Source organism: Zonotrichia albicollis, chromosome 3 (assembly GCF_047830755.1).
Source record: "Zonotrichia albicollis isolate bZonAlb1 chromosome 3, bZonAlb1.hap1, whole genome shotgun sequence".
Lineage (NCBI taxonomy): Eukaryota > Metazoa > Chordata > Aves > Passeriformes > Passerellidae > Zonotrichia > Zonotrichia albicollis.
This window is the reverse complement of record NC_133821.1, coordinates 1,081,856-1,108,118: the sequence shown is the minus strand read 5'-3', so window position 1 is coordinate 1,108,118 and position 26,263 is coordinate 1,081,856. Positions and strand designations below refer to the sequence as shown.

The following is a 26,263-nucleotide window of genomic DNA, read 5'->3' as shown; positions in this document are numbered from 1 at the left end:
TCCTGCAGAGAATTCCCTAAGGAGGGATGGACACACCAACACCCCAATGGGTCTCAATACCCACTGTCCAGGGACCATGGTCTGGAGGGGCACCTCCCCAGGGATCTTTGCTTCAGGAACAGCAATTAACAAGCCAATTACCTCTGCTTGTTTTGAGCAAGTTTTGAGCAAGATCCTGCTGGTGCCAAAAGGCATCCCAAACTTCCAGGCTTTACCCACACTGGTACCACGTAGGGAACTACATAAAGCAACCATTCCAGTGGGCAAAACATGCAGGAAGCAGGGAGAGGAGAGCCAAGGCCATGTCCATCCTTCAAGCCTTGTTTGTCATGGAGAGTCCCTGTCCATGGACTGACTCCATGACTGACAATGCTTTGGATCCACAGCAGAACACCCCTCAGTGGGCAGCACTGCACCCAGCACCTTCTCAGGGCGTCAACTCACCACCTGGCTGATGTCATATCCCCAGGGCAGGAAGAGAATCCCTGTGTTATACTTCTCCCAGTGGGAGAGGATGAAGGAAAACAAGACCACCCACAGCAGGAGGTAGAGCACGAAGACGCTGACGCCGGTGGAGCCCCGGCCGAAGGTGGAGTACACGGTGACCACAAAGTACACGCAGGCCCAGCTGTCCAGGCCGTGGTCAAAGAGCTCTCCCAGAGGGGTGCTGGAGTTGGTCCGGCGTGCCTGCTTCCCATCAACACCATCTGGGAAGAGGGAGAGAAAAATGGATGATGTGTTAGTCTTTGAGCCAGGGCTTAGGAGCTCTCAGAGAAATACATCACACCTGAGATAGCTCAGCTACCCAGAACGGCATAAAATTATCGGAATGGCTTCTGAGGTAGTGTTGGAAACAGAAAACTGTTTAATAAAAGGCAAAATAACAAAGCTCTTATGGAGAAAAACCCAAGCCAGGGGCAAGAGGTTCTTGCTGCTGCTAAAATACCCCACAAAAGTGATCATTTCCTTTGTTCTCTTCTTTTTCTAGTGAATTGCCTAGGTGGGACCTTTTGGCCTCTGTCTAATCAGACAGCCCCAGGCTTGAGTGGAAGTCCAAAAGGTCCTATGAGGTGTCTTTTGTACCAAACTGGGAGAGAAACTTCTGGGCTTTTTGCCTTTTTAAGCAGATAAAGAATAATTTAGTCACTCCCTCAACAGGGGGCACATTCCTACACATGGAGCTCTCTTGGACACTCCACACAAAGCAATGGGCCAGGGAACAGCAGCTTTCCCCACCTCCACCCTCAATCAGTGAGTGGATTTCCCACTCCTGCTCCATGGGAGGCTGAAAAATGCAACAATCTGATGAGATTATATTTATTTCCTTATGTTTCCTTTATATTCCTTAGAGCAGCCTCTTCCTGTGCCTAAAGGAGGTCCAAGAGAGCTGGAGAGGGACTTGGGACAAGGGATGGAGGAACAGGACACAGGGAATGGCTTCAAAGTGGAAAAGGAGAAATTTGGGTGGGATATTGGGAAGGAATTCTTGGCTGTGAGGCCTTGGCACAGGTTGGCCAGAGAAGTTGTGACTGCCCCTGGATCCCTGGAAGTGTCCAAGGCCAGCCTGGATGGGGGTTGGAGCAACCTGGTGTTGGATTCGGCATGTTTACATAGGCGTGTTTTGTTTGTTTACAAATAAATACATACTATGTGAACCTTTATGAGACTTTAAGAATTCTCTACAAATTCATTTCCCACATTTGGAACAGTGGAAAGTGTCCCTGCCCATAGCAGGGTGTAGAACCAGAGGATTTTGCAGGTCCTTTCCAACCCAAACCATTCTGGGATTCTCTGATTATTTAGAGCAGACCCAAGACAGAGTTTCACAGTTCATCTCAAAGTCAGTTCCAGTATCCTCCTTTCCCATCAGATGCTCAGAGACAACTTCCTTATCTCCACATTGCAAAGCAGCTCCCAGAAACTGCTGGGAGCACACAATATAACACTTCCCATGGGGAGAGAGGGAACACAGTCACAGCATGAGTGGGTGACCCTGAAAACTCTTACCTAACGTGTAGGCCATGAAGTTGAGGAGCCCCACCACGATCCACACACCATTTGGAACGTGCTGGTGATCAGGAGCTGCAGGGATCAGACAGACCAGAGTCAGGACAGTTCAGGATGTGCTTCCTGAGGGTTTATTTTGGCCCAAGAGGCACAGCCACGAGGACTCAAACAGTGAATCTGGGATGTGAGCTTTGCAGGATGTGATGGCAGAGCTGCCCCATATCAGCTCATGAAACCAGGTCAGTGAGGACTTTGCCTTTCAGGATATATTTGCCCTTTGTTCCCAGCTCTCTGAAATCATGGGATCTGAGAACTGGGGCCAGTTCTGCAGTGCCACTGCAGGCTGTGTGGAAGTGTGTGCAGAGGACACTCCTCAGTCAGTCACTGGCTCACAGAGCATCAAGTGGAGCCTCTTTGATGTGGCAACTCCCTGCCCCCGCAGGAACATGCCAGGATTCCCCGCCCAGTCTCCAGTCCCATCCTGCCAATGGAAGCCGAGCTCTTCCCTACCAGCACCTCCACCTCCTCCAGCACGGCTCAGGCAGCGAGCCAGCAGAGCTGGCTGCACCTCACCCCATACCCACACTCCTGCAGCAAGGCTTTGTGAATGTCCTGGGATCACACCTTCAATTTCTCCTCTGATGGACAATGTTATATTTTGTATCATGAGAAAAATGGAATGAACGTGAACACAATCCAGATTCAAGCTACTACCCAAAATAAAACCTAATTTGGGACTTTCAGCATGCTGATTAATACCCACACTGTGTTGGTTGTGGTAGAAGCAGAGTAACAGCCCATTCTTTTTGTCCAGCACCTTTCTCCTCTGTTAATATTTATTTTCTAATGGATATCATGGTAGGCTGCAATCAGGGAGCCCAAAGAGAAGGGCAGAAGAGGCAGAAGGGCACAGGGAGGTCTCTGCGGGAACAGTGATCCCCTGAAATGCCACCTCCTGTTTCCTCAGGGCAGCAGGATGGTGCCTTTCCAGCAGCAAAGGGAGGGAGGGCATCACATCTGCAAAGCCATCCAAGGAGGAGGGAAGGCACAAAATTCTGGAGCAGCACCAGAAGTTCTGTCTCCAAGTAGGACATGTAAAACATGTATGTGAAAGGGTCCCAAGCTATCAGCTTCTCCATCCTTCCAAAGCCAATTTTTGAGAGGTTGGGAGAGTTGGGGATGTCCAGCCTGGAAAATAGAAGGCTCCAGAGAATTCTCAGAGTCCCTTGCAGGGCCTAAAGAGCCTCCAGGAGAGCTGGAGAGGGTGGGACAAGGGGGAATGGCTTCCCACTGCCAGAGGGCAGGGATGGATGGGACACTGGGGCTTGGAGAAACCTGGGATAGTGGGAAGTGTCCCTGCCCCTGTCAGGAGGTGGGGCCGGATGGGCTTTAAGGTTCCTTCAACCCAAACCATTCTGGGATTCCATGATTCTGGATGTCTGATGTCCTGGGGGTTTTCACCTTGAGCTACTGACAGCTTTTGTTCCCATGGCTCATGGATCTTTACAGCCCAAACCCTGGCCAACAGCCACAGGTGTCACCTGAACCTTCAACAGCTGTGACTTATCTACCAATAAAGGCAATCCCAAGAAAGCAAGATTTCTGCCATGTAACTGTGTTTTGATGATGGGTCCAGTTTAGAACTCCACAAACTCTCCTGAGCAACCGAAACCAGACCTGGCAGGGTCTAAGGGAGATAAAAACACAGAGGAGAAGCTCCTGAGAATTATCACACTGCATTAATGCTTTCCCTGGGACTCCTCCATGTGCAAAGGAACACGACTGAACTATTGGATTCACAGACAGATGAACATCGGGACTGTTAGAAAAGTTTAAAGCTGTGAATGATGAAGCTCAGAAAGAGGATTTGGCCTTGTTAGTCTGATGTGCTGGTGGTTTTGCCAATGGAGGAACAAGCTGGGATGCGAAAAATAAGGCTCTACCAGCTGATTTCAGGGAAGCAGCACTAACATTTTCCTGTTAGATTTTCAAACAAGGGCACTGGGTTGATTGCTCTGCAGGCAGAGCCAATTCCAACCCAAGACTCCAGCTGTCTCCTCCTCCCTGTCCCACCTGCTGCCAGCCAGGAGCACCTTTCCCTGGCAGCCAGAGGGAAGGTGTCACACTCTGACAAGTCCTTGTCACAAAACCCAGAGTTCAATCCCCTCCTCTGTCCCAGTCACTTTGGGAAGGCCCAGACCCAGAGGCCTCACCAATTTCCAGCAGAGATTTCCCACCTGACCAGGAACATGCAGCCTTACCAGAAGCATAAAAGTCAGGGTCGAAGTATGCCATGAGGAAGAAGTTGAAGACAAGCAGCAGGAAGCCAGAAAACGTTATCAAATTTGGGGCCAGCCAGGTAGGGAAGATCTATGGGAAAGCAGCAAAATAACAGATGAACTCATTAAAACATGGACTGAGGAGCAGGTGCTGCTCCAGCCATGGTTGCACTGTCTGGGTGTTAGACAACACTGCCAGGAGCATCCTGGGGCAGCAGGAAGCATGGGGCTGGGATGCAGGCATTCAGGGATTGGGGGCAGGCTGCAGGCAGCCCCTCACTCATTAGTGGCACCACAAACGAAGCAGCTGATGGTGTTACAGAGCTGACCTGGGCTGTGCTGTCCTGCCCAGGGTGGGACAGGGACTCACCTTCACGACGGCGTTCCAGAAGGGATGCATGACATACAGGGACAGGGGGTTGCTGTCCACGGCGCTGTACTGGGAAAGGGAAACAAAAACCAACAGTTAGGGCTCCAGCAATGTGCAGAAACAGCCAGACATCTGGAATCTTCTGAGCCACATCTGTGTGGAACCCCCACAGGACTCCTGATGTACCCCCCAGCCTTTGGAGATGCCAGCTCCAGCTCTCTGAGTGGACACAGGCAAGGAGCAAAATGCTGATCCTTTCAACTGTTTCCAACTGCTCTGCCCCACCTGGATGAGGAGAAATGCTGTGGGTCCTACCCCCAACAGTGCCATCTGTCACCTGCTCTGCTGTGACCCCTTTGTTCCCTTGCTGGTCCCAGTCCCCATCCTCACTTCCAGCAGTGGGACTGGGAGCCCCTTGAGCAGGATGGGTCTCAGAGGGTCCCTCTCCACTGAGGAGCTGAGATTTCACCAGAGGCAGCTTTGGGAATGGGGAGGGAGAACTCTTATCCCTCACCCCATCACTTTCATAACATTTGAGGTGCTCAGGGTGTGCTTGTGGTAGGGGAAATAGAAATAGAAATAAAAATCAATGATCTAGACAAGGCATGAAACAACTTCCAGATAGAAAGTTAAAATTTGACATCATTTGGCTCTCAAGAGCAGCACGAGCCATTATCTGCTCTCCCAGCCCCTTCCAAACACAGATTACCCTGGCTAAAGTCCTCTTCTCCCAGGAACACCTTGATAAGAATGCCAAGAACAATTCCATAGGCTACCAAACTCCTGGGCTCACATGCTCGGTGCTGGGCTGGGCAGAACCTGCTGCTCACCCACCTGCTTGGGACAGCACCCTCAGCTCCAGCACAGCATCTGCCTGAGTCCAGTCCCAACCACAGAATCCCAGAGTGGTTTGTGTGGGAAGGGACCTTCCAGAAACTCCAGTGCCAGCCCCTGCCATAGGTAGGGACAGTTCCCACTGTGCCAGGCTGCTCCCAGCCCCACGGGGATCCAACCTGGTAGGGGACCAAGGCCCAACCAGGCATCCAGGGACAGCCACAGCTGCTCTGGGCACTCTGTACCAGGGCTTCACCCCCTCACAACCAAGAATTCCTTCCCAATATCCCACCCAAATCCCCTTTTCCACTTTGAAGCCATTCCCTGTGTCTGTCCCTCCATCCCTGTCCCCAGTCCCTCTGCAGCTCTCCTGGAGCCCCTTCAGGCCCTGGAATGTGCTGGAAGCTCTCCCTGGATCCTTCTCCTCTCCAGGTGAGCACCCCCAGCTCTCCCAGCCTGGCTCCAGAGTAGAGTAGAGGGACCCCAGCCCATGGAGCAGCTCTGTGGCCTCCTCTGGACTCATTCCAACATTTGGTTGGTACCACATTTGGTTTGGTTGGTAAAAGGAAACCCCTCAGCAAAGAGGAGCTCCAAGTGATCCCCCAGCCCATGGCCTTGAACCAGCTCCTGTCACTGCACCCATGGATTGCTCCAACCTGGTCCTCTCCTTGTCTGCATTCCCCATTTTCCCTGGAAGCCCAGAAGTGGTGGGAAAGGGCAAAGAAACCCCCAAGAAACACACCAGGACCAAGAAGGGATAAGGGACCAAGATGGGTCTTGCTGGGGTCCCATCTTACAGCATTTGCTCCTCCTGGGTGAATCCCATCCTTGGCAGGGATTTCTGTACCCCCTCCCTGTGCAGGGTCAGTCCATCTCCCTGGGATTCAGCCCCAGAGGTTGTGTCCCCACAGGAGCTGCAGAGCAAGAAGCAACAAACCCCAAAGCCGTATGGAGGCAACTCTAAGCCACAAGGAATTTCCAATCTCAGCTTAATGCAATTTTGGGGGGCAGAATCCCAAATGCTTTACAAGATAATAGGATTTGAAGCACCAGTTAGGGGAGGAGGAGAGACTGATTTAATCTCATTATCCCCAAAACAGCCTGGAACAAGAAAACAGATGCAAGGCTTGGAGTGAGGCAGGGGAAGAGCTCCAGAGCCTCCGTGCCCATGCTTGGAAGGTACCTCAGGGAAATTTCACCAGGCTCATGGCTTGAAAGGGAAGTTTCCCTCTCTCCCTGCAAGAGCTGGGGACAATATTCAATAAACAGCTTTTCCCCATGGCCACACATGTTCCCACCTTGCTTGCAGAACTCAAAGAGCTGGCAAGAGCAGTTTCTTGCAGAAAGGGCAGCTGCTCTGCAGAGGTTTGCTGATGCAACCATGGAATATCCTGGGTTGGAAAGGACCCACAGGGATGCTGGAGTCCAACCCCTCTCCCTGCCCAGACCCCCAACAATCCCACCCTGCACATCCCTGAGAGCATTATCCAAATGTTCCTGGAGCTCTGGCAGCCTCGGGGCTGTGCCCATTCCCTGGGGAGCCTGGGCAGTGCCCAGCTCTCTCTGGGGGAAGAACCTTTCACAATATCCAACCTAAACCTTCCTGGCACAGCTCCAGCGGTTCCCTTGGGTCCTGTCCCTGTCACAGAGTTAGAGCTGCCCCTCAGGAGGAAGCTGATGACATCCATGAGCTCTCCCTCAGTCTCTTCTCCAGCTGAACAAGCCAAGTGCCCTCAGGCACTCCCTGTGTGCCCCCTCCAGACCGTTCCCCATTGGGTCTGTGCCCCTCTGGATTCTCTCCCACAGCTTCAGATCCTTCCTATGCCCCCAGCTCCTGCCAGGCTCCAGCCAGGGCACTCCACTGTGTGCTGAGCAAGGCCAGCCATGCTGTGCCCACTCTGTGGACACCCTGAGGCACAGAGACAGAACCAGGGCAGCTCTGGTGCCAGGCTGGCTGCCACCCTTGGGGACAGCGCTCTGGACAGCCAGGACACGGCTGCCTGCCCAGGACAGCTGCTCCCAGAATACCAATGAGCTGCCAGGCACCTTCAGGGACAGATCCCAAGACATCTTGGCCATGCTCAGCCTCCTCCAGCTGCTTTTCCTGTCAGGGTCTTCCTTATAAAAATTACTAAAGTTGTCCCTTCCACCTCTTCACTTGTCAACCCCAAACCCAGCAGTGTTTGAGCCTGGCACTGGCTCCATCATTCCCTCACCTCATCCTCACTGGAAATCAGTGTCACCTTCTGTATTTTGGACCTCCACACACTGGTCTAGTGACTCACATCCCTCTATAAATCATTCTTCTATCACGACCAGTGATTCCCACCAGCCTGGACTCTGGATTTCTGCCCCTTTGCCCCTTTTTCAGGGAAAGAAGGTTAAAGGAAAAGGAGAAGTGCCCAGAAGGAATTTCATACACCCCAGAGTCTCCTTCCCAAAGCAGCCAGGCATTTGTAAAGGGCCCTGCTCTAAAATAGCTCTGTGCTCACAGACACAGCTTCTCCTCAGGGCTGCAGGGAGGAGCCAACCAGCCCAGACAGCTCCCTTGGGATTGGGGTCAGAACTCCTCAGGGAAAGAGCAAAACCAGCAGCAACAACCCCTGGCAGCACACAGGAGCCTCCTGTCCATGCCAGGATGGCTCCAGGGAGCCACAGGCACCCCAAGAGTTGGGGACAGGCCGGTGGCTGTGGTGCCATCGCAGACGAGCTGGCTGGCGTCGTTATGGGATTTACAGACACAAATGGCTTGTATGGCTTCAACCCAACATTAATCCTGCAACCAGGACACCTCTGGGAGATCCAATTATGTGTCCAAAGAGGAAAAAAAATACAGATTTATAGCCCAGATTCTACTAATAGTCTTCCTGTCCTGGAAAAAACAACTCTGCTTTGAAGTAATCTGGTTACCCAGAGCCAGCAGCACAACAAACACTGCCACAGAATGCTGGAGAATCCTCAGCTGGGAGGGACCCACATGGGTCACCACGTCCAGCTCCTGGCCCTGCAGAGGACATGCCAAGAATCCCACCATGTGCCTGGTGTGATTCACACCATCACCACTGTCTGGGCCCAGAGGTGTTGGGGTGTGACACCCAGGTGGGCTGGGGCAGCACAGCACTGGTGGCACCTGGGCTGAGGACAGAACAAAGATGGATTTGCACATCCCATCTTGCTCCAGGCAGGATCAGGGCACTCAGCAGAGCTGCTCCAGCAAGTCCACAAGGCTGCTCCCTACAAATCTCCTTAAATACAAAGAGGGCACAAGGCTAAGAACCTTCTCCCCTCAGGCTCAAGATAAGGCAGGAGGCAGAAAACTCAACCAATCCCAGCAAATGGAAGCGAGCAGAGCCGTGCCAGGTAAAACAAGGCACGTTTGCCCTATGCCCACCCTTGGCCAGCGTGTGAGGAGTCACCTCACCCTTTAATGGTACTGATTAACTCGAGCCCTGTTTGCCTTTTCCGAGGTCACTTCTCAGCTGGCAGCAGAAGGGAGAGTGTTGGCAGTGCAGAGCTGCACCCACCACATGAGCCCGTGGGTTTGGAAGCTGAGGAAGGATGTGGATGTCCTGGCTGTCTGTCCCAGCTGCATTTTCAGTGTGTCCCTCCTCCTGCCTGGGTTGCACTGTGCAGGGTTCAGACATCCAGCAATGAAAGATGCTCCAAAATAAAGCATAAAGTCACAGAATCACTGAGGCTGGAGAAATTCTCTCCAAACATCGAGTCAAACAATGTTCTGGCACTGCCAAGGCCACCACTGTCCAATATCCCCTGGTGCCACATCCACAGGGCTTTTAAATCCCTCCAGGGATGGACACTTCAGCACTCCCCTGGGCAGCTGTGCCAGGGATGGATATCCCTTTCCAGGAAGGAATTGTTCCCAACATCCACCCTGAGCCTGCCCTGGCCCAGCCTGGGCCATTTCCCCTTGTCCTCTCCCTGTTCCCTGGCTGTCCCCTCCTGTCAGGGACCTGTGCAGAGCCACAAGGTCCCCCCTGAGCCTCCTTTTCTCCAGGCTGAGCCCCTTCCCAGCTCCCTCAGCCCCTCCTGGGGCTCCATTCCCTTCCCAGCTCCCTCAGCCTCTCCTGGGGCTCCATTCCCTTCCCAGCTCCCTCAGCCCCTCCTGGGGCTCCATTCCCTTCCCAGCTCCCTCAGCCTCTCCTGGGGCTCCATTCCCTTCCCAGCTCCATTCCCTTCCCTGGACACACTTCAGCCCCTCCAGGACTCTCCTGGCAGGAGGGGTCCAGCAACTTTCTCTTCCCAAAGCTGCCTACAGGAATTACAGCAGAGAATTCTCTGTTGCTGGCAGGAGCCCAGGAGTGAACACCTGCAGGGTCCCAGCAAGGCCAGAGCCCCAGTCCTCAATAAGGAGCTGCCACACTCAGCAGAAGCCTCCCCAGCCCCCACAGCACGTGCTAATTCATTGGGAAAAGCACATTCCTGCCCTGCCAACACACTCTGATATTCACAGCCTTGCTTCTCAGACATCAGCTGGGAGATTCATGGAGTCTCAGATTGCTTTGGATTGAATGGAGCTTAAAGCCCATCCAGTGCCACTCCTTCAATGGCAGGGACACCTTCCACTATGCCAGGGTGCTCCAAGCCCCATCCAACCTGGCCTGGAACACTGCCAGGGATGAAACAGCCACAGCTGCTCTGGGTACCCTGTGCCAGGGCCTGCCCACCCTGCCAGGGCAGAATTCAGGGCAGTCTCTCCCTCCAGCAGGCTGTGGCTCTGTCCTGGCACTGGAATCACACCAGGGTGGGAAGGAGCTGACCAAGTCCTGACCCCATCCCACTGTTGTGCTGGTGCAGGGGAACTCATTTCCCCGTGGATTCATCAACACTTGACGTTGATGGCAGGCTCTGGTGAGCAGCCTGCCAATTCCAGCTGCATCCAGCAGCTCTCTGTGCTTGGGAGCAGCAAAGATCCATGAATATGGGTCAGCACTGCTTCTGCTGCAGTGGGAGGTGATCAGCTGCACAGGGCTGCACAGATGGTGAGCTCAGGGCTGGCAATGATGAACCTTCAGGGGTGCAGGCAGGAGAGGATCAGTCAGCAATGAACCCCTGGAGTGGCAACGGAGGGATCAGAGCAGCGACTTGGGGGAGGGGGAAAAAAGGCAGAGTCAAAAATGCAGGAAAAGGAAACTTGTTACAATAACACTGGGACAGCCAGAAGAATTTCCTATGTTGCCAGAACTGGTCTGGGCTTCAAAAAAATAGGGGGGACATACCTGAGAGGGGGATCAGACCATCTCTGTGTGCCCAAAGAGAACAGGAGGGACCAGGAGAACAAGGCAGGGACAGCAGAGAAGGCAACAGCCTCTCACCACCCAAAAACTTCCACAGCCTTGTGCTCTCCCCAAGGGCATATCCCAAAACCTGCTGCCTGCAGGGTCAGTGAGCTGCTCTGGCACCTCCAGGCTGGGATGCCCCTCACGGAGGCCATGAGCCTCCAGGGAGGTCAAACACTGGAAAGACCTCAGCCCCTCTGGATTTGATTTGGATTTGATCCCAACAACAGGACAGGGGGAATGGCCTGAAGCTGAAGGAGGGAGGGTTTAGATTAGGCCTTAGGAAGGAATTATTCCCTTTGAGGGTGGGCAGGCACAGGGTGCCCAGAAAAGCTGTGGCTGCCCCTGGATCCCTGGCAGTGCCCAAGGCCAGGCTGGATGGGGCTTGGAGCGCCCTGGGATAGTGGAAGGTGTCCCTGCCCATGGTAAGGGGTTGGAATTAAATTATCTTTAAGGCACTTCCCATCCAAACCAGTCTGGGATTCTGTGTCAATGCACAAGTCAGCGGAATAAAAGAGAATTTCTTACAAACCCTAGAAAAAGAAATCAAGTTGAACTTTTCTATTCAAGGAAGCCAAAAGCCCAGACACATCAGGAGATGATTCCAGGTAAAGCAAGGCACTGCAGGGAAAAAGGGGCAATGCTACCCCTATGTTTCAACATTTTATAAAGGTTTTAACCTTTTTTTCCAAAGCACATTTCTGCCTCTCTCTCATCCTCCCTGTCCACAAAAAAGAAATTCACAATTAACAGGAAAAACCCCACACTTGACACCCAGCTTTGTGCAAGATGTGAAACAGAGTGGGTCAGGTCACTGACACAAACCCTTGTAATGCGGTCATTTTTGGAGCCAGCCACGGGAAGTGATACTTGAATTTCCACAATGCCCTCCCAGTTCTCTTCCAAACCCTCTGGACAGCCAAAGACTCGCTGTTCATTAGCAATGAGTAACTTTTCTGAAGGAATTCCCTGCAGCCAAGACTCAACAGACACCAGTAAACATTGCAGCAAAATTTCAGTGCAATTAAAGAGCCCCAAGATGGGCTGACAAGCAGCCCACGCTCTGTTTAAGTGAGAGTTATGCACACCTTGCAACACTCAAGGCATAAACTGGGACCCAGATCTGCTTTGCATGCCAAGGAGAGAGTGCTGGAAAAGCCACCCAGCCAAAGGCACCAGCAGGCTTAGCACTTGTCACCACTTCAACTGCTCCTTCTTCTCCACAGGCCTGTGGCTGCTCATCACGGCACCTCAGTGCCCACACTGACAGCTGGGGTTGGCAATGCAGCTTCCTGCTGCTCCCCTGGGCTCACATCCATGAGAAATCTGCTTTTAGCAGATGGCCCCAGCCACCAGCTGGGATCAGCAACCTCCTGCTTCAGGTGGGCCTGAGGCTGCAGGATGTGTGCAGCAGGAAATGGGCACAGCAGGAGCTGTGTCCTGCACCAAGGAAAGAGCTCAGAGGGCTCCTGCTGTGGGACAGGACAAGGAGCCCAGGAAGATGGACAGCACCTGGCAGTGTGTGCTGACATGGGGAAGCCCCCAGTGCTGGGCTGATCCCCCAGTGTGGGCAGCAGGGCAGGGGATTCTGCCCCTGTGCCCAGGTGAGTGCCCACCTGCAGAGCTGCCCCAGCCCTGGGCATTCCAACAGCACAGGGACCTGGAGCTGCTGCAGAGAGCCCAGAGGAGCCACCAGAGCTGCTCCAGGGCTGGAGCCAGGCTGGGAGAGCTGGGGGTGCTCACCTGGATGGGAGAAGGATCCAGGGAGAGCTCAGAGCCCCTGGCAGGGCCTGAAGGGGCTCCAGGAGAGCTGCAGAGGGACTGGGGACAGGGATGGAGGGACAGCACACAGGGAATGGCTCCCAGTGCCAGAGGGCAGGGCTGGATGGGATATTGGGAAGGAATATTCCCTGGGAGGATGGTGAGGCCCTAGCACAGAGAAGCTGTGGCTGTTCCACCCCTGGAAGTGTCATGGGGAGGTGTGGCAGCCAACACAACCACAAGCTGCCTGTGCCTGGGCGAGTCATTGTCTCATACAAAAACCCACAAAGGTTTGAAGTTCCTCCTAGAAACCCTGCAGGACCCACTGGGGACTGAAGGTGCAGTAGGTCCTGACCACAAAGAGCTTCATCACCACCACTGTGTGGCTAAAACAGGCGAGTTTGGAAATCCCCCACCAAAACATGGTTCAGTACCTTTGACACTCTGTAGAGCAAAGGCCACTGCTCAGAAACCAGCAGCACCTCAGCAGCAATTTCAGGGCTGCTCTGGCTGAAGAGATGCAAACACAGCCAGAGCAAGTCCCAGGAGTGGCACCAGCTCATCACCCATCAAAACCCTCCAGCACGTCAGAAGTGTCCCTAGAAAGCAGCATAAATCCCTTCCCCTCATCCCATTGCTTAGCACAGGGGAGAAGCTCAGCCAAGGCTCGTGAGCTGAGTCGCTCCCAGTTAATCCATGAGCACTGCTGCTGTCTCCTCCAACCACGGCACTGCTCACACCACGAGAGCTGCAAGGGACACACTAAGCTGGGCAGTGGTTCAAACCCCTGAATTAAATCACAGAAAAGGAGAAGAAAGAATAAAACCAGCTCTAACTTGGAAATTACAGAGTCTAGGAGGTGCTCAGCAGGTGCCAGGCAGCACCTTGGGAAGCTGCATGTGTTTAATGGCAGGCACACACCCCGCTGCCTCAGAGCAATTAGAGGAGCCCTTGGGGAAGGAGTTAAGTGATTCCAGAGCTGGGCTCAAAGGCTTCCCCTCCTTCTCACCCTTCCTGCTATGGAAAAGCCGAGCTGGCAGGCTGGGGGGGGGCCTTTAATCGCTGTGGCCTTGAGCCTCAGGGCCATAGCCCAGCAGCAAAACCCTTCCCTTTCCTGCTTCCCTTGCTCCCGGTGTTGATGTTCCATCGGTCTGAGCTGCCCTCGGTGTTTCTGAACGCCCTGCAGAGATCTCTTCAGGGCTCCTGTCTGCAGAGCAGCCTAGAGAAGAATCCTGCCAGGAACAGCTCCCAGCCATCTGCTTCCCACAGCCCAGCATCTGCACAGCCCTGCTCCCTGTGGCTCTCCAAGTCTGGAGGAATGGGATTTCTGGTTGAGCAGCAGAGCACCCTCTTCTTCAGGGCACAGATGGGAGCAGCAGCTGGGTTCCCACCTGGAAGAAGGGTGCAGGGAAGGGAAGAGAGCATCCAGAAGGAAAATGCTTTCCACAATAAATTGCAATCCCTGAAGCCTGACCCTTGGGTGCAGTTCCCCAGGTCTCCAAGCTTGCCTCTGAACATCCTTTCCATCTAACACTGGAAATTAGGAATAGAGTGGTTTCCCTGTAAGAAAACTCTTTAAGAATTTGAATAATCAAATGTGAGAAGGATTTTCTGCAGATGAGGCCTGCCAATACCATGGATCAGAGGCCCATTTGCTGTTCCCTCACCCAGGATTACCAAATGGATGTAGTATCCATACTTTTCCCTCCTTAGAGTGTCAGCTCTAATAAACAGCATTCAAAGGGCATCTTTAGGTCCCTTAAGGCCACCACCAGCTCCTGCTCAGACACAAGGACACAGAATGGAAGGGTTTGAGGGTTTTTGGGGCAGCAGCTTTGCTATAGAAGGTCCTTCCCAAGCTTCATTTCAGTTTCCTCTTGCTGAACTCATGCTGGTTCCAGAAGCTCCTGGAGTGAACCACCAGCATGGTCCACCTTTGGACTCAAACCTGACACGTGTCATCACCTGCCTTCTCCATTCCTCCTGTGCCTCAGGTAAGGAGTGGCATTCCCACCTCCTCCTCTGCTGGCATTTACCTCAGATCAAGATCCCTGAGGATAAGATCCCAGGAATGCCTGAGGCCCACGTGGCATCATGACAAAGTCTTGTACTTGTGCTTCACAGCGAGGAAAGCAGGGCAGCAGACACTCATGTGCAGCCAGAGCCTCCTGCACAACACCTGTCACCCCAACACCTTCCCTGCTCCTACAGGACCTGGATCAAAGAGCCACACAGGGATCACAGCCCCTGGAATTGTCACCTGCGGCTCCATCACACCAGAGACACCAGCAGAGGACAGGATCCCTTGGGGTAGAGCTGGACAACGTGGAATCACAAGCAGCTCAGACAAGGCTGGGAGAGAAAAGGCTACAGAGGAGGCAGAGCACGTGACTGGAATACAGAGAGACGGGGACAAACCATCAGAGCTGGCTGCAACTGCCAAGGACACGTGAAGCTGCAGAGCTGTGTCCTCACTTAGAATCATCAAATCCCAAAATGGTTTGGATGGAAGGGACCTTAAAGCCCCTCCAGTGCCACCCCTGCCATGGCAGGGACACCTTCCCCTGTCCCAGGCTGCTCCAAGCTCCTATGTCCAGCCTGGCCTTGGGCACTGCCAGGGATCCAGGGGATGCCCTCACTGGAAACACAGCTGTGGCTGTGGCAGAGGAGCTGTGGGACATGGCAGGAGCTGAGGGACATGGCAGGAGCTGTGACAGCCTCCCCTGGCACAGGGGACACTCCTGCAGGGGCACAGTCTGTACGACCCTGAGCTGCCCTCACAGCCCATAGAAACAGTGATCCATGGAATGGGTTGGTGGGAAGGGATCTCAGAGCCCACCCAGTCCCACCCCTGCCATGGCAGGGACACCTCCCACTGTCCCAGGCTGCTCCAAGCCCCAATGTCCAGCCTGGCCTTGGGCACTGACAGAGATCCAGGAGCAGCACCAGCTGCTCTGGGCACCCTGTGCCAGCCCCTGCCCACCCTCTCAGGGAACAATTCCTCATTCCCAATATCCCATCCAGCCCTGCCCTCTGGCACTGGGAAACCATGTGCCCTTTCCCTGCAGACCCATGTCCAAAGTCCCTCTCCAGCAGAGGAAGCAAAGCAGAACAGACACCTCTGTGAATACTCCCAAGGGTCCCATTTCACACTCTCCCATACATTTACAGAAGGAGGTTGCCCAGAAGCTGTCCACAAGGCCATCGGCAGACAGCTGTTAAGAACTCGACCTCTGGCATCCAACTGCAAGTTTCCACTCCGAAATAGCAGGGCCTGGCTGCAGCTTTCTTGGCAGGGGACACCCCACACCTGACAGTAACAGAGAGTTGGGGTTTGGCAGAGGACATTCAACACCCAACCAGAGCAGGGTGCCTGGATTGCTTTTCCCTTGGCATGTGGACACACAAATCCTGCTCCATGGCCTCAAAACAAGCACTGCAGTTTGGATACTGAGACCTCCAGCCTGCCAGGACCAGCCATCACCTGCCCCAGGCTGACAAGTCACAAGAGCTGGAGCAGACACAGCTGGCATTTGTCCGGCCTCAGGGGAAGCCTCAGCAGCTGCCAGGCAGGGCTGGGACACATCACCTACAGAGCATGGGTTTGGTCCCTCTGTTCCCAGCTTAGCTGAGCCTGTCTCCAGAGGGATATTTCCTCCAGCCAAAGAATTCCCTGCTGCAGGAGTGTTACAGGCACAGAATCCCAGGATCACTGAGGTTGGATAAACCCAGACCATCAAGTCCAGCCTTTGACTGATCCCCACCTTGTCACCAGCCCAGAGCACTGAGTGCCACATCCAGGCCTACCTTGGACACCTCCAGGGATGGGCACTCCAAACATTCCTGGGCAGCTGCTGCCAAGACCTGAGCACCCTTTCCATGCAGAAATTCCTCCTGATGTCCAACCTGAGCCTGCCCTGGCCCAGCCTGGGCCATTTCCCCTTGTCCTGTCCCTGTTCCCTGGCTGTCCCCTCCTGGCAGGGACTTGTGCAGAGCCACAAGGTCCCCCCTGAGCCTCCTTTTCTCCAGGCTGAGCCCCTTCCCAGCTCCCTCAGCCCCTCCTGGGGCTCCATTCCCTTCCCAGCTCCCTCAGCCCCTCCTGGGGCTCCATTCCCTTCCCAGCTCCCTCAGCCTCTCCTGGGGCTCCATTCCCTTCCCAGCTCCCTCAGCCACCCCTGGGGCTCCATTCCCTTCCCAGCTCCATTCCCTTCCCTGGACACGCTCCAGCCCCTCCAGGTCTCTCCTGGCAGGAGGGGCCCAGAGCTGCCCCAGCACTGGAGGTGCCCCAGCAGTGCCAGCACAGGGGACGGGCACTGTCCTGGCCCTGCTGCCACCCCAGAGCTGGCACAGCCCAGGGGCCATTGGTCTCTGGCACACCTGGGCTCGGGCCCAGCTGCTGGCACAGCACCCCCAGGAAATCTCCAGCACCATTAAACCATGACCTCCTCTCTGCCAGCACTGCACCTTGTGCTGCACGGCTTCCTCAGGCTCAGCAGCTCCTCAGTGTCCCTTCAGTAGCAGCCACAGAACCGTTCCCTCTCTGCCCCTGCCATCCTGGCACAGCAGGAGCACACTCCTGCCTCACCCCAGCCAGCAGGAACGTGCACACTGCAAACTGCAACCATCTGCACTCCTGACTCCATGGCAGCAGTGACCCAGCCAGGGCTGGAGAGGGCTGGGGATCATCCTGCATGAAGCTCCTCTGCTCCTGCTCTGTTAGCTCCAGGGACACCAGCTCCTCTCCAAGGACAGGCTCCTTCCCTGTTGGGGACACGCTGCCTACTCCACATCCCCCCAGATCCACTGTCTCTTCTCCAAATCGATGGTGTGTGGCCAGAGAGCCTCTGCCAGGCACAGCTCAAAGGCTGAGGCACAGCCAGGGACTGGCACAGGGTGCCCAGAGGAGCTGTGGCTGCCCCTGGATCCCTGGAAGTGTTCCAGACCAGGCTGGACTGGGATTGGAGCAACCTGGGACAGTGGACGGTGTCCCTGCCCGTTACAGGGGGTGGCACTGGATGAGCTTTAAGGTCCCTCCCAGCCCCATTTGTGATTCTGACAAGGTAACCCAGCTTTGGAAGCTGCAAAGGGCAGAGCATGCCAAGCCTCAATGCCTAAATCAAGGCTGGAATAGGTGACCCAGTACTGAGATTTGTGCTGGATCAGCCACTTTCCCAAGGCTAAAATAGCCAGGAACAAAGCTCCCCAAGGAAACAAGACACGGAGCAAGCAAGGAAGGCAGCAGGGCAGAGACACGAGTGGGGCACAGACGCTGCCCTTGGAGCACTCAGTGAACCCACCCACTCCTGTCCAAGCCTCTACTGACTCAGGAAAGCCACAGGCTCTGGGGCAAAGCTCTCCTGTCCTCGGGCACAGCTCCTTCAGAGCCCTGCTCCCACATTCCAGCCCTGTGCCCCCAGAGCAAGGCCTGGGAGCACCCCACCAGTGCCTAATGGGGACAGGGAGTGGCTGATGCTTTTGTGCTGTGTGGGACGTTCCCCCTCACCCCGGGTGCCTTTCAGGGTTCTGCTCCCAGATCCAACTGCAGCAGCGTTTCTGTCTGAGGAGCCTTCAGGAAATAACCTGGCAGCAGTTTTGGTCCCTGCCACACGATCCAGAAGGGTTTGAAGTTGGGACCCCCTTGTCCCTGTACAGGTGCTGAGAGGGACAACAACCCCACCAATCGCTCCAGCAGGACTGGCAACAGGCTGAACATCCAACAGTCTCCCTCTTGGAGCAAAAGAATTGTCTTTGCAGGAGCCAAACCAGTCCCTTTGGGAGGCCTGGCTCACGGCTGAGTGTTTTGATTACCTTTCTCCAGCACCCACACAAACCCACAGTCATTCTCTGCCTTTCTAAACATGCAGACATTTTCCTGATGAATCCCCACACAGCCAGCCTTCCACAGGGAATCTCGTGCACCCTGACACATCATCCCAAGTCCATTTCTCTCCACCTCACCAGGGTGCAAGAGGAGTGTGAGCAAGCCCTGGCCACCCCGGCCCTCATGGATGGCTCCAGGAGGAGCTGTGCTCCCTGAAGGCCTCAGACTTGTCCTGATTGTCCCACACTCTTAAGTGACACCCCACAAGCCACCCTGGAAGGATGACTGGAACATGACGGGTCCCACAAGAACAAAACAAAGAAGGTGAGGTGAAGACTTTTTACTTCACAAAAGAAGAGTGTGGGAGAAGAAAGAAATATGGAAAATATGGAAAACCCTCCTCTCCACATAAACACAGGATCCAGCATTTCCCCATGTTCAGGATGTTGCCTACTTTGGCCCAAAATCAGGGCCCAGGGATTCAAATGCCACGGCAGAGCCTGCTAGCACTTCCAGCAATTCCTTCCAAGGTTCCCAGCCCTTTGAACAATGCACAGCTCGGCACGAGGAGATGGGAATGATGTGGGTTCCATGGGTGTGACTGCAGGGAGCAACCATGGGGCAGGAGCATGGTGATCCTGAGCTCCATGGGCCAGTTCCTGGGCTGGCCCTGCTCCAGGGAAACCCACAGTCCCTTCACTGGGGGGGACAGCCCCAGAGCTCACTGTGTGCAGGGACAGGTCACCACTGCCTCCCTGGAGCCCAGCCCAGGCAGAGGAGAAGCTCCCAGTCACACCCTGATCATGCCAGCAAGGGGGGTCCCATGTCACACACGGTCCCACCTTTACCACACTGGTCCTCACTGCACCCACAGCCCCCCAAATCCCAGCTCTTATTTACTGCAATTCCTCTGCCAAAAGACCCCGGGTGTCTCTGCAGCCCCCCAACCCACAAACCCGGGGTCTCACTGCAGCCATCCCCCCAAACCCTGTGTTTCCCTGCAACCACCCCCAAACTGGGGTTCCACTGCAGAGCTCTCTGTAACCCCAATGTCTCACTGGAGCCTCAGCCCAAAACCCAGATTTCACTGCAACACCCTGTCCCCAAACTCCAGGTTCCCCTGCTGCCTCCTGCCACCATCCCAGGTATCACTGCAGCACAAACCCCCTGTCCCCAAGCCCCTGGGTGTCACTGCAAAGCCACCATACCCTGGGGCTCACTGCAGCACCAAGCCCCTGTCCCCAAGCCCCTGGGTGTCACTGCAAAGCCACCATACCCTGGGGCTCACTGCAGCACCAAGCCCCTGTCCCCAAGCCCCTGGGTGTCACTGCAAAGCCACCAAACCCTGCGGCTCACTGCACCTACCACCCCTTCCAAACCCGGGTTTCAGGTCTCACTGCAGTCCCCCCAAATCCCCGCACACCGCTGCAAACCCCCTCACTCCAAAACCCCACATCTCACTGCAGACCCTCCCAACACTCGGACCGCCCTACACTTCCCCCTCGCTCCCTTTAAATCTCAGGTTTCACTGCAGCCCCTCCCTCCGCCCCAAGCCCCCGGACTCCCTCCATATCCCCTCCCCACAATGGCTCTCCCTACAGCCCCTCCGGTGATCCCACCACAGTTCCATGCCCCGCTGGAGCCTCCCCTCCTCCGTGCACCCCAACCTTCCCTCCCAGCCCCGGCCGCCCCTCAGTACCCTCCTTACAGTGCCAGGCCCCGAGCCCGGCCCCCGTCAGCGCCGCTACCTTGTACTTGCTGAAGCCAGCCAGCTGCTCGGGGCTCACGTACTCCATGCTGGCGCTCCCGCTGTTGCCGCTGCCGCCGTTCGCAGTGCTACCGGCGCTCCCGGTGCCGCTGTTCCTGCTGTTCCCGGGGCCGTTCCCGCTGCTCCCGGTGCCGCCGCCGCCGCATCGGCCCACCCGGCGTGGCAGTGACGTCACCGCACCCCGCCCCGCCGCCATGGCGCCGCCTGGCGGCCGGGAGGGCCCCACGCGTGAGGGGAGCCAGGAAAGCGGGAAAATTTATCCCAAAAAACACATCCAGGCCTGGCCTGCGTCAGTGTGGAGAGATTCTCCGTGTCCTGGCACTCCAGCCCTGCTAAAACGTCTCTCTTGGATCTCCTTTAGGGGCCAGAAAGGGCTCACAGATATCCCTGTACCATTCTCATCTCCTTAAGTCCTCATGGATTCCGTGTGGAAAGAGACCCTAATGCCCATCCAGTGCCACCCCCTGCCATGGGCAGGGACAATTCCACTGTCTCAGGGTGCTCCAAGTCCTGTCCAGCCTGGCCTCGGACACTGCCAGGGATGGGGCAGCCACTGCTTCTCTGGGAAGGGAGGGAGAAGAAAGAGAAGAAGGGAAACTAAGAGCAAAACTGGTCTTCTCAGACCTCCCCTCCTGCCCTTCCATCTCCATGTTATAAATGAAGTCCCATGTGTCTAATTTAATAAACCACAAACTTAAAATTTACCAGCAGTTTTAACTGGGATAGAATAATACAATCAAATAGAAATCAGTTGTTACAAAAACAAATTTGGCAGTGGTTCAGATAATGCATAAGGAAAAAAACAATTGATTGGCGTACAGGGAGGGCTTCCCACCCTGCTTCATGTACAAAGGCAAAAGGATCCAAACACAACTTATATACTGCATGCCAATACATATTCATTGTGAAAAACACCAATCACTTCTTTTTAAAATTTTAAAAAGTTTAATAAGAATAAAATGGTTATAAAACTAGCAATGTAATTAGAATACTAAAATTTTTGGACAATTTGCATTAGGACAATATGAAAAAATTGAAACAAAGAGTTATGGATGTCTGGGTACCTTTTTCTGGGCAAAATAAGCCCGAAAACTGACACACGTTAACAGAGGATTAAACCTTAAAAACAATAACCGGTTGCATATTCATACACCTCATCCATGATGCATAAATTCCATTCAAACACAGTATTCTGTCTGGGCAGTGTCAGCTTTTTCCTCTTAATCCTAACTGCATCTTCAGGGCTGAGCAAGGCAGGAAGAAGTTCATTTCTTCTGATAAGGGAGCAATAAATTCTCTTTCTCTGAAAGATTTAGGTGTCCTGTGGCTGCTATCTCAGTGAGAATACCTCATTCCTCTCTTTAAAAACAGTGTATTACATAGCATAGTTTCTATTTTAACATTATGTTATAACCTAAAACTAGATTTAACACGCTACTTAAGAGAATTACTACAGCATAACTTTCTAACATAACACATATAAAATTCATTTCAATATTTGCAAAAAGCCAATCATAACATACGCATTTTTCACAGCATGCTAGTACATATTCATCAATATTTTCCCACAAATCTCCTCCTATTTTTGATTCTTGTAATCTACATCACCATGCTACAGCCCGTGCTCCACTTGTTTCCAAGGGGTCTTCTGGCTCTTTGGTGGTCTTTTCAGAGGAATGCTCATTGTCTTCCTTACTGTCCTGTGGATAACCTGGCAGGAGGCCCAAGCCTTGTGTTACAGAAGCCAGCATTATATTCCAAAAATAAGGCTTATTATTTCATAGACACCTGGAATCATTTCATTTTTTTCTATTTCAAGGTCGATTTTGCTTTGGAATTTATAACTTCTGCCAACTTTGTGTAGGGAATTTTTCCTCCCCAAGGCCATTTCTACTTTTGAATATTCTGCATACATCCTATATCCTGTTTCTCACAAGAATCATCTGTAAGAGAACCCTCCTGCTCTTTAATGCTAATCATGTATACTTTTTCTTATTATTGGATTACCATTATTTTCTAAAAATTATTTTCTAATATGAAAAATGTTACAATTTAGTTAGCACGAATCATGTCCATTTTTTACACCCATCTCAGTTCCTCCCAGCCAGGCACCCCAGGCCTGTCCCCCTCCTTTCTCCAGCCCTGTCCTTCTCAGCATGTACAGCAGAGAGGAAAACTCCACTGGAAAGTTCCTGCTTTGCTTTACAGTCACACCTGTTGGGAAAATCAATTCACAAACATCAGAGGTTTATGTCCAAAATTTTTTTGTGAAAAATGCATGTTATATTATTGGCTTTTCAAAATCATTAAAATGAATATTATATGTGTTATGTTGGAAAGTTATGCTGTATTAATCCTTTTTAAGTGGTGCTATACTAATATTTTTAAGTAGTGTGGTGAATACAGTTTTAGGCTACAGAAACTATGCGGTGTAAGATACTTTTTCTAAATAGCTCAAGGAGAGATAACAGTAACAAGACACCAAAAATGCCAAGAGAAGAATTATTGCCTCTCTGTAGGGAAGAACCAGACTTTGAGGGACCAAGACAATTGATTTACAAGATGAGGGGGGGTTGACAATAACCAGAAAACACCCTTTGATTGAAAATAATTTTGCACCATGTATGAGATATATGAATATGCAACAGGCTATTGCTTTTAAGGGTTAATCCTTTGTTAGCAAAATGAGTTCTGTGGCAGAGCAGAGCAACGACTTCTGTAATTCTTTGTTTTATTATTGTCCTTTCTTGTCCTAAATCTAATTGTCCAAATTCTTATTACTCTAATTTTATTAATGTTTTTATAACCATTTTATTACTATTAAACTATTAAAACCTTAAAACAAGTATCTTTCATTTTTCTGGCTTTATTCGAATAAAGGGAGAGGCCATGGGTCATTCCCCTGGGGTCTCTCCAATTTTCGGAGGACGCAGCATCCTTTTTATTCCAATTTCCCAGCCACATTTCCCTTCCCTCTTTCCCCATTGGCTGAGATACTTGAGAGGCACAGACTTCCCAAAACACCTGATACCAGAAATTTTCCCTAAAATGTATAAGCCTTCCTTTTAATTTTCAATTCTTATGGAATTTAGGAGTTTTCCGCATTGTTTCTTTCATCTTTCAATGTCCAGTTTAATTTATCAGAAAACCCCAAAGTTTATTTGTAAATCTTTTTCCATTCATCAGTCAGTGGAGTCCTTCCCATTGTTTCATCTCCCAGTGCTACTTTTACCTACCAGCAGACCCACGTTTGTTTGTAAAGACAAATCCACCATTCCTTTCACACCCCAACACCATCAGCTCTCCTCGGGACCCAGGCAGGCTGTCATAGACTGGAAAAAGTTGATTAAATTCCTTGATTTTCTATCTTTTGCCACCAAAGCTCTTTATAATTTTGATCGCTTGAGAATATCTGCTTGGTATTTTTTCTGTGTGACAAGCCAGAGAAAAGAAAACCCAATTTAGCCCCTTACATTTCAATGTTTTAAGATGTTACACAGGGTAACCTCACCCTTAGTCCCAGCTGGTGCAGCCTGGGAGAGCTGCTGGATCCCAGTGTGAAAAATGCCATTCACTTTTGGTAAAATTTTAGAAGTTTAATACTAATGAAAATAGTAATGAAAAAAGTAATAAAAATTAGGACAATAAAAAGCAAAGAGTTATGGATGTCCTGGTGCCTGGCACTCCGCCAAAAAGCACACCTTGCTAAAAAAGGGTTACCCTTTAAAAGCAATAATTTATTGCCTATTAATATATTTCATATATGATTTAAATTTTTTTTTTAAACTAAGGGTATTTCTGCTTAATTTCATCTTTTCCCCCCATCTTGTGAATCAATCTTCTTGGTTCCTTGGAGTCTGAGCTTTCCCAATAAGGAGGCAATAATTCTTCTCTTGGGAGCTTGGTGTCTCTTGCTGTTATCTCTATCCAGAGAGGATCATGAGAAGAATTTCTTGATTATCTTTTCCATTCCTTGAGCTAGTTACAAAAAGTATCTTAACATTGCATAGTTTCTATTTTAATATTATGCTATTGACTAAAAACTATATTTACCACACTACTTAATTTAATACAGCACTACTTAAAAGAGATTAATACAGCATAAGTTCCAACATAATACATATGGTATTCATTTTAATATTTGCCAAGAACCAATTATATAATATGTATTTTTCACACCAGTGTCACTGGAAGGCACTGCATCCAAGAATTGTTGAGGTTGGAAAAGACCTTTGATCTGTTTGTGCTCCTCCCCAGAGCAGGGCCTGCAAGGAAGGAGGTGCCAGACGATGACAATGAGGGAGACTTTGGCCAAGGAGTCGTGGCAGAGACAGGGAAAGGTGCAGAGAATGGTCTGGCTGTCCTGGAGAGGGAGCTGGGACAGCTGGCACAGGTGAGGGACCCTGCACCCTCCTGATACCCCAGCCCAGGCCTGAGGCCACCCCCCCTTGCTGCACTGGGCCCTCTCCACTGCCCCCCTTGTAGCACTGGGAACCCCCATTCGCTCCAGTAGCTGCACTGGGACATTCCCCACACAGCCCAGGAGGGGACACCATGGCCAGGGGCACCTCCACTCCCAGTTTGGCTCCTGGATCCCAAGAGCACACCAGTTAACTGAAAACAATTTTCATATAAACTTTTTCACTACATTGGTCAAATGCATATTCATGAGGATTATACATATTCAAGCATTTCTTTGAGTTTACATGTTCCGGGAATTCTTTTGCTTGGTTCGACATTTGATCCATCTTCTTAAAGTATATGCCACTCTGCAGATGAAATTTATATTATTTATTTCCTCACCAGACCCCCTTTTTGTGGTTTGAGAGTTCTTGATAGCCTGGTTTTTTTCAATGTTATCTTATCATGCAGATAAGGTACTCCAAGAGTACATAAAATCAATATTAGCTATTTCACACAATTATCTGAGTTACTCTCACCACTGTCAGTTAGTTACACAAAAAAAAAAATAAAAACTAGTAGCTACTTCAGTGTCACTGACATCTTTTCATAAAAATCCTTTCTTTGGGATTTTTCCCCCTTCTGAGAAGCTGTGGCCTCGGCAACAAAATGTAAACAATGGTTACATGTTGGTGTGGAATGCAACAGGTGGATCTGTGATTGGTCTCTGGTGTATGTTTGGATTTACTGACCACTCACAGCAGAGGTGGGTCTCACTCTCTGCTGGGACACAGACCTTTGTTCTTGATTCCTTTTCTATTCTTAGCTTCGCTAGCCTTCTGAGAACTTTTCCCTCTATTTTTTTTAGTATAGTCATAATGTAATATATATCATAAAATAATAAATCAAGCCTTCTGAACATAAGGTGAACATTCTCGCCTCTCTCTTCATCCTGCAACCCTTGTGACCACTGTGACACTTCTGCAATAGTTAATGTGATAATAAACAGCAAATAGTCTCTATTCTAGTATTTTGCAGGAGCCTTAACTATATTTATCACACAAAAATATATAATCTACACCGGGATTATGGTAAAAAGGCTGACAAATTATACTGTACAAAAAGCAGTTAAAAAGTGATTACAAACTGTACTATACCAAAATAATTTGGAAAAGCCAATATGACAGTGAAGGGCAATGACTACATCGTTATTTCTTACAGACCATGGCACCAACACAGCAAGGCCAGGTGTCCCCATTCCCTGGCACTCAGCCCGTGCAGCACACACTCACATGGCCCAGCTCTGGCTCCTGTCACTGGCTCTGGGTCTGCTTGGCCAGGGCTGGCCTTGGCAGAGTTTGGGCCCGTTCCCTGTTTGTCCTGCAGGTTCCCAGCTGAGCAGCTCCAGAGCACAGAACCTCGCTGGGATCAACCTTCTCAGCCCTCTGTGTGTGACAGGCCAGGCTTGGTTCCCAGCCCTGCCTCCCTTGGCACCTGCCACTGACATTGGTTTCCCTGGACGTTGTGGTTTGGGGCTTCCTGCCCTCTCACTGTCCCTGCAGACAGTGAAGCTGCTGGTGGAGCAGAGACCTTGAATGGAGCAGAGCCTCTGCTGTCACACCCCCTTCCCCAGTGCCACCCCCTGTCCCCTGCCTGTCTGCAGCACACAGAGCTGGAGTCACCCCCAGCTGTGGCTCCCCTGAACACAAAGGAGACACAGAGCAG

At 51.9% G+C, this 26,263-nt stretch overlaps 1 protein-coding gene across 2 annotated transcripts in view; it reads right to left on the bottom strand.

The window, feature by feature from the left end:
• SELENOI (selenoprotein I) overlaps positions 1–20,348 on the bottom strand; it is a 29,502-nt gene extending 9,154 nt beyond the window's left edge. For both annotated transcript variants that reach the window (XM_074536338.1, XM_074536339.1), the window contains exons 1-5: positions 20,118–20,348; positions 4,657–4,725; positions 4,269–4,377; positions 2,008–2,082; positions 445–707 (exon numbers count right to left, since the gene is read on the bottom strand). In XM_074536338.1, the coding sequence (XP_074392439.1) occupies positions 445–707; positions 2,008–2,082; positions 4,269–4,377; positions 4,657–4,725; positions 20,118–20,333 (732 nt within the window). In that variant the 5' untranslated portion in view covers positions 20,334–20,348. The remainder of the gene's footprint in view (positions 1–444; positions 708–2,007; positions 2,083–4,268; positions 4,378–4,656; positions 4,726–20,117) is intronic.
• Positions 20,349–26,263: the final 5,915 nt, after the last annotated feature.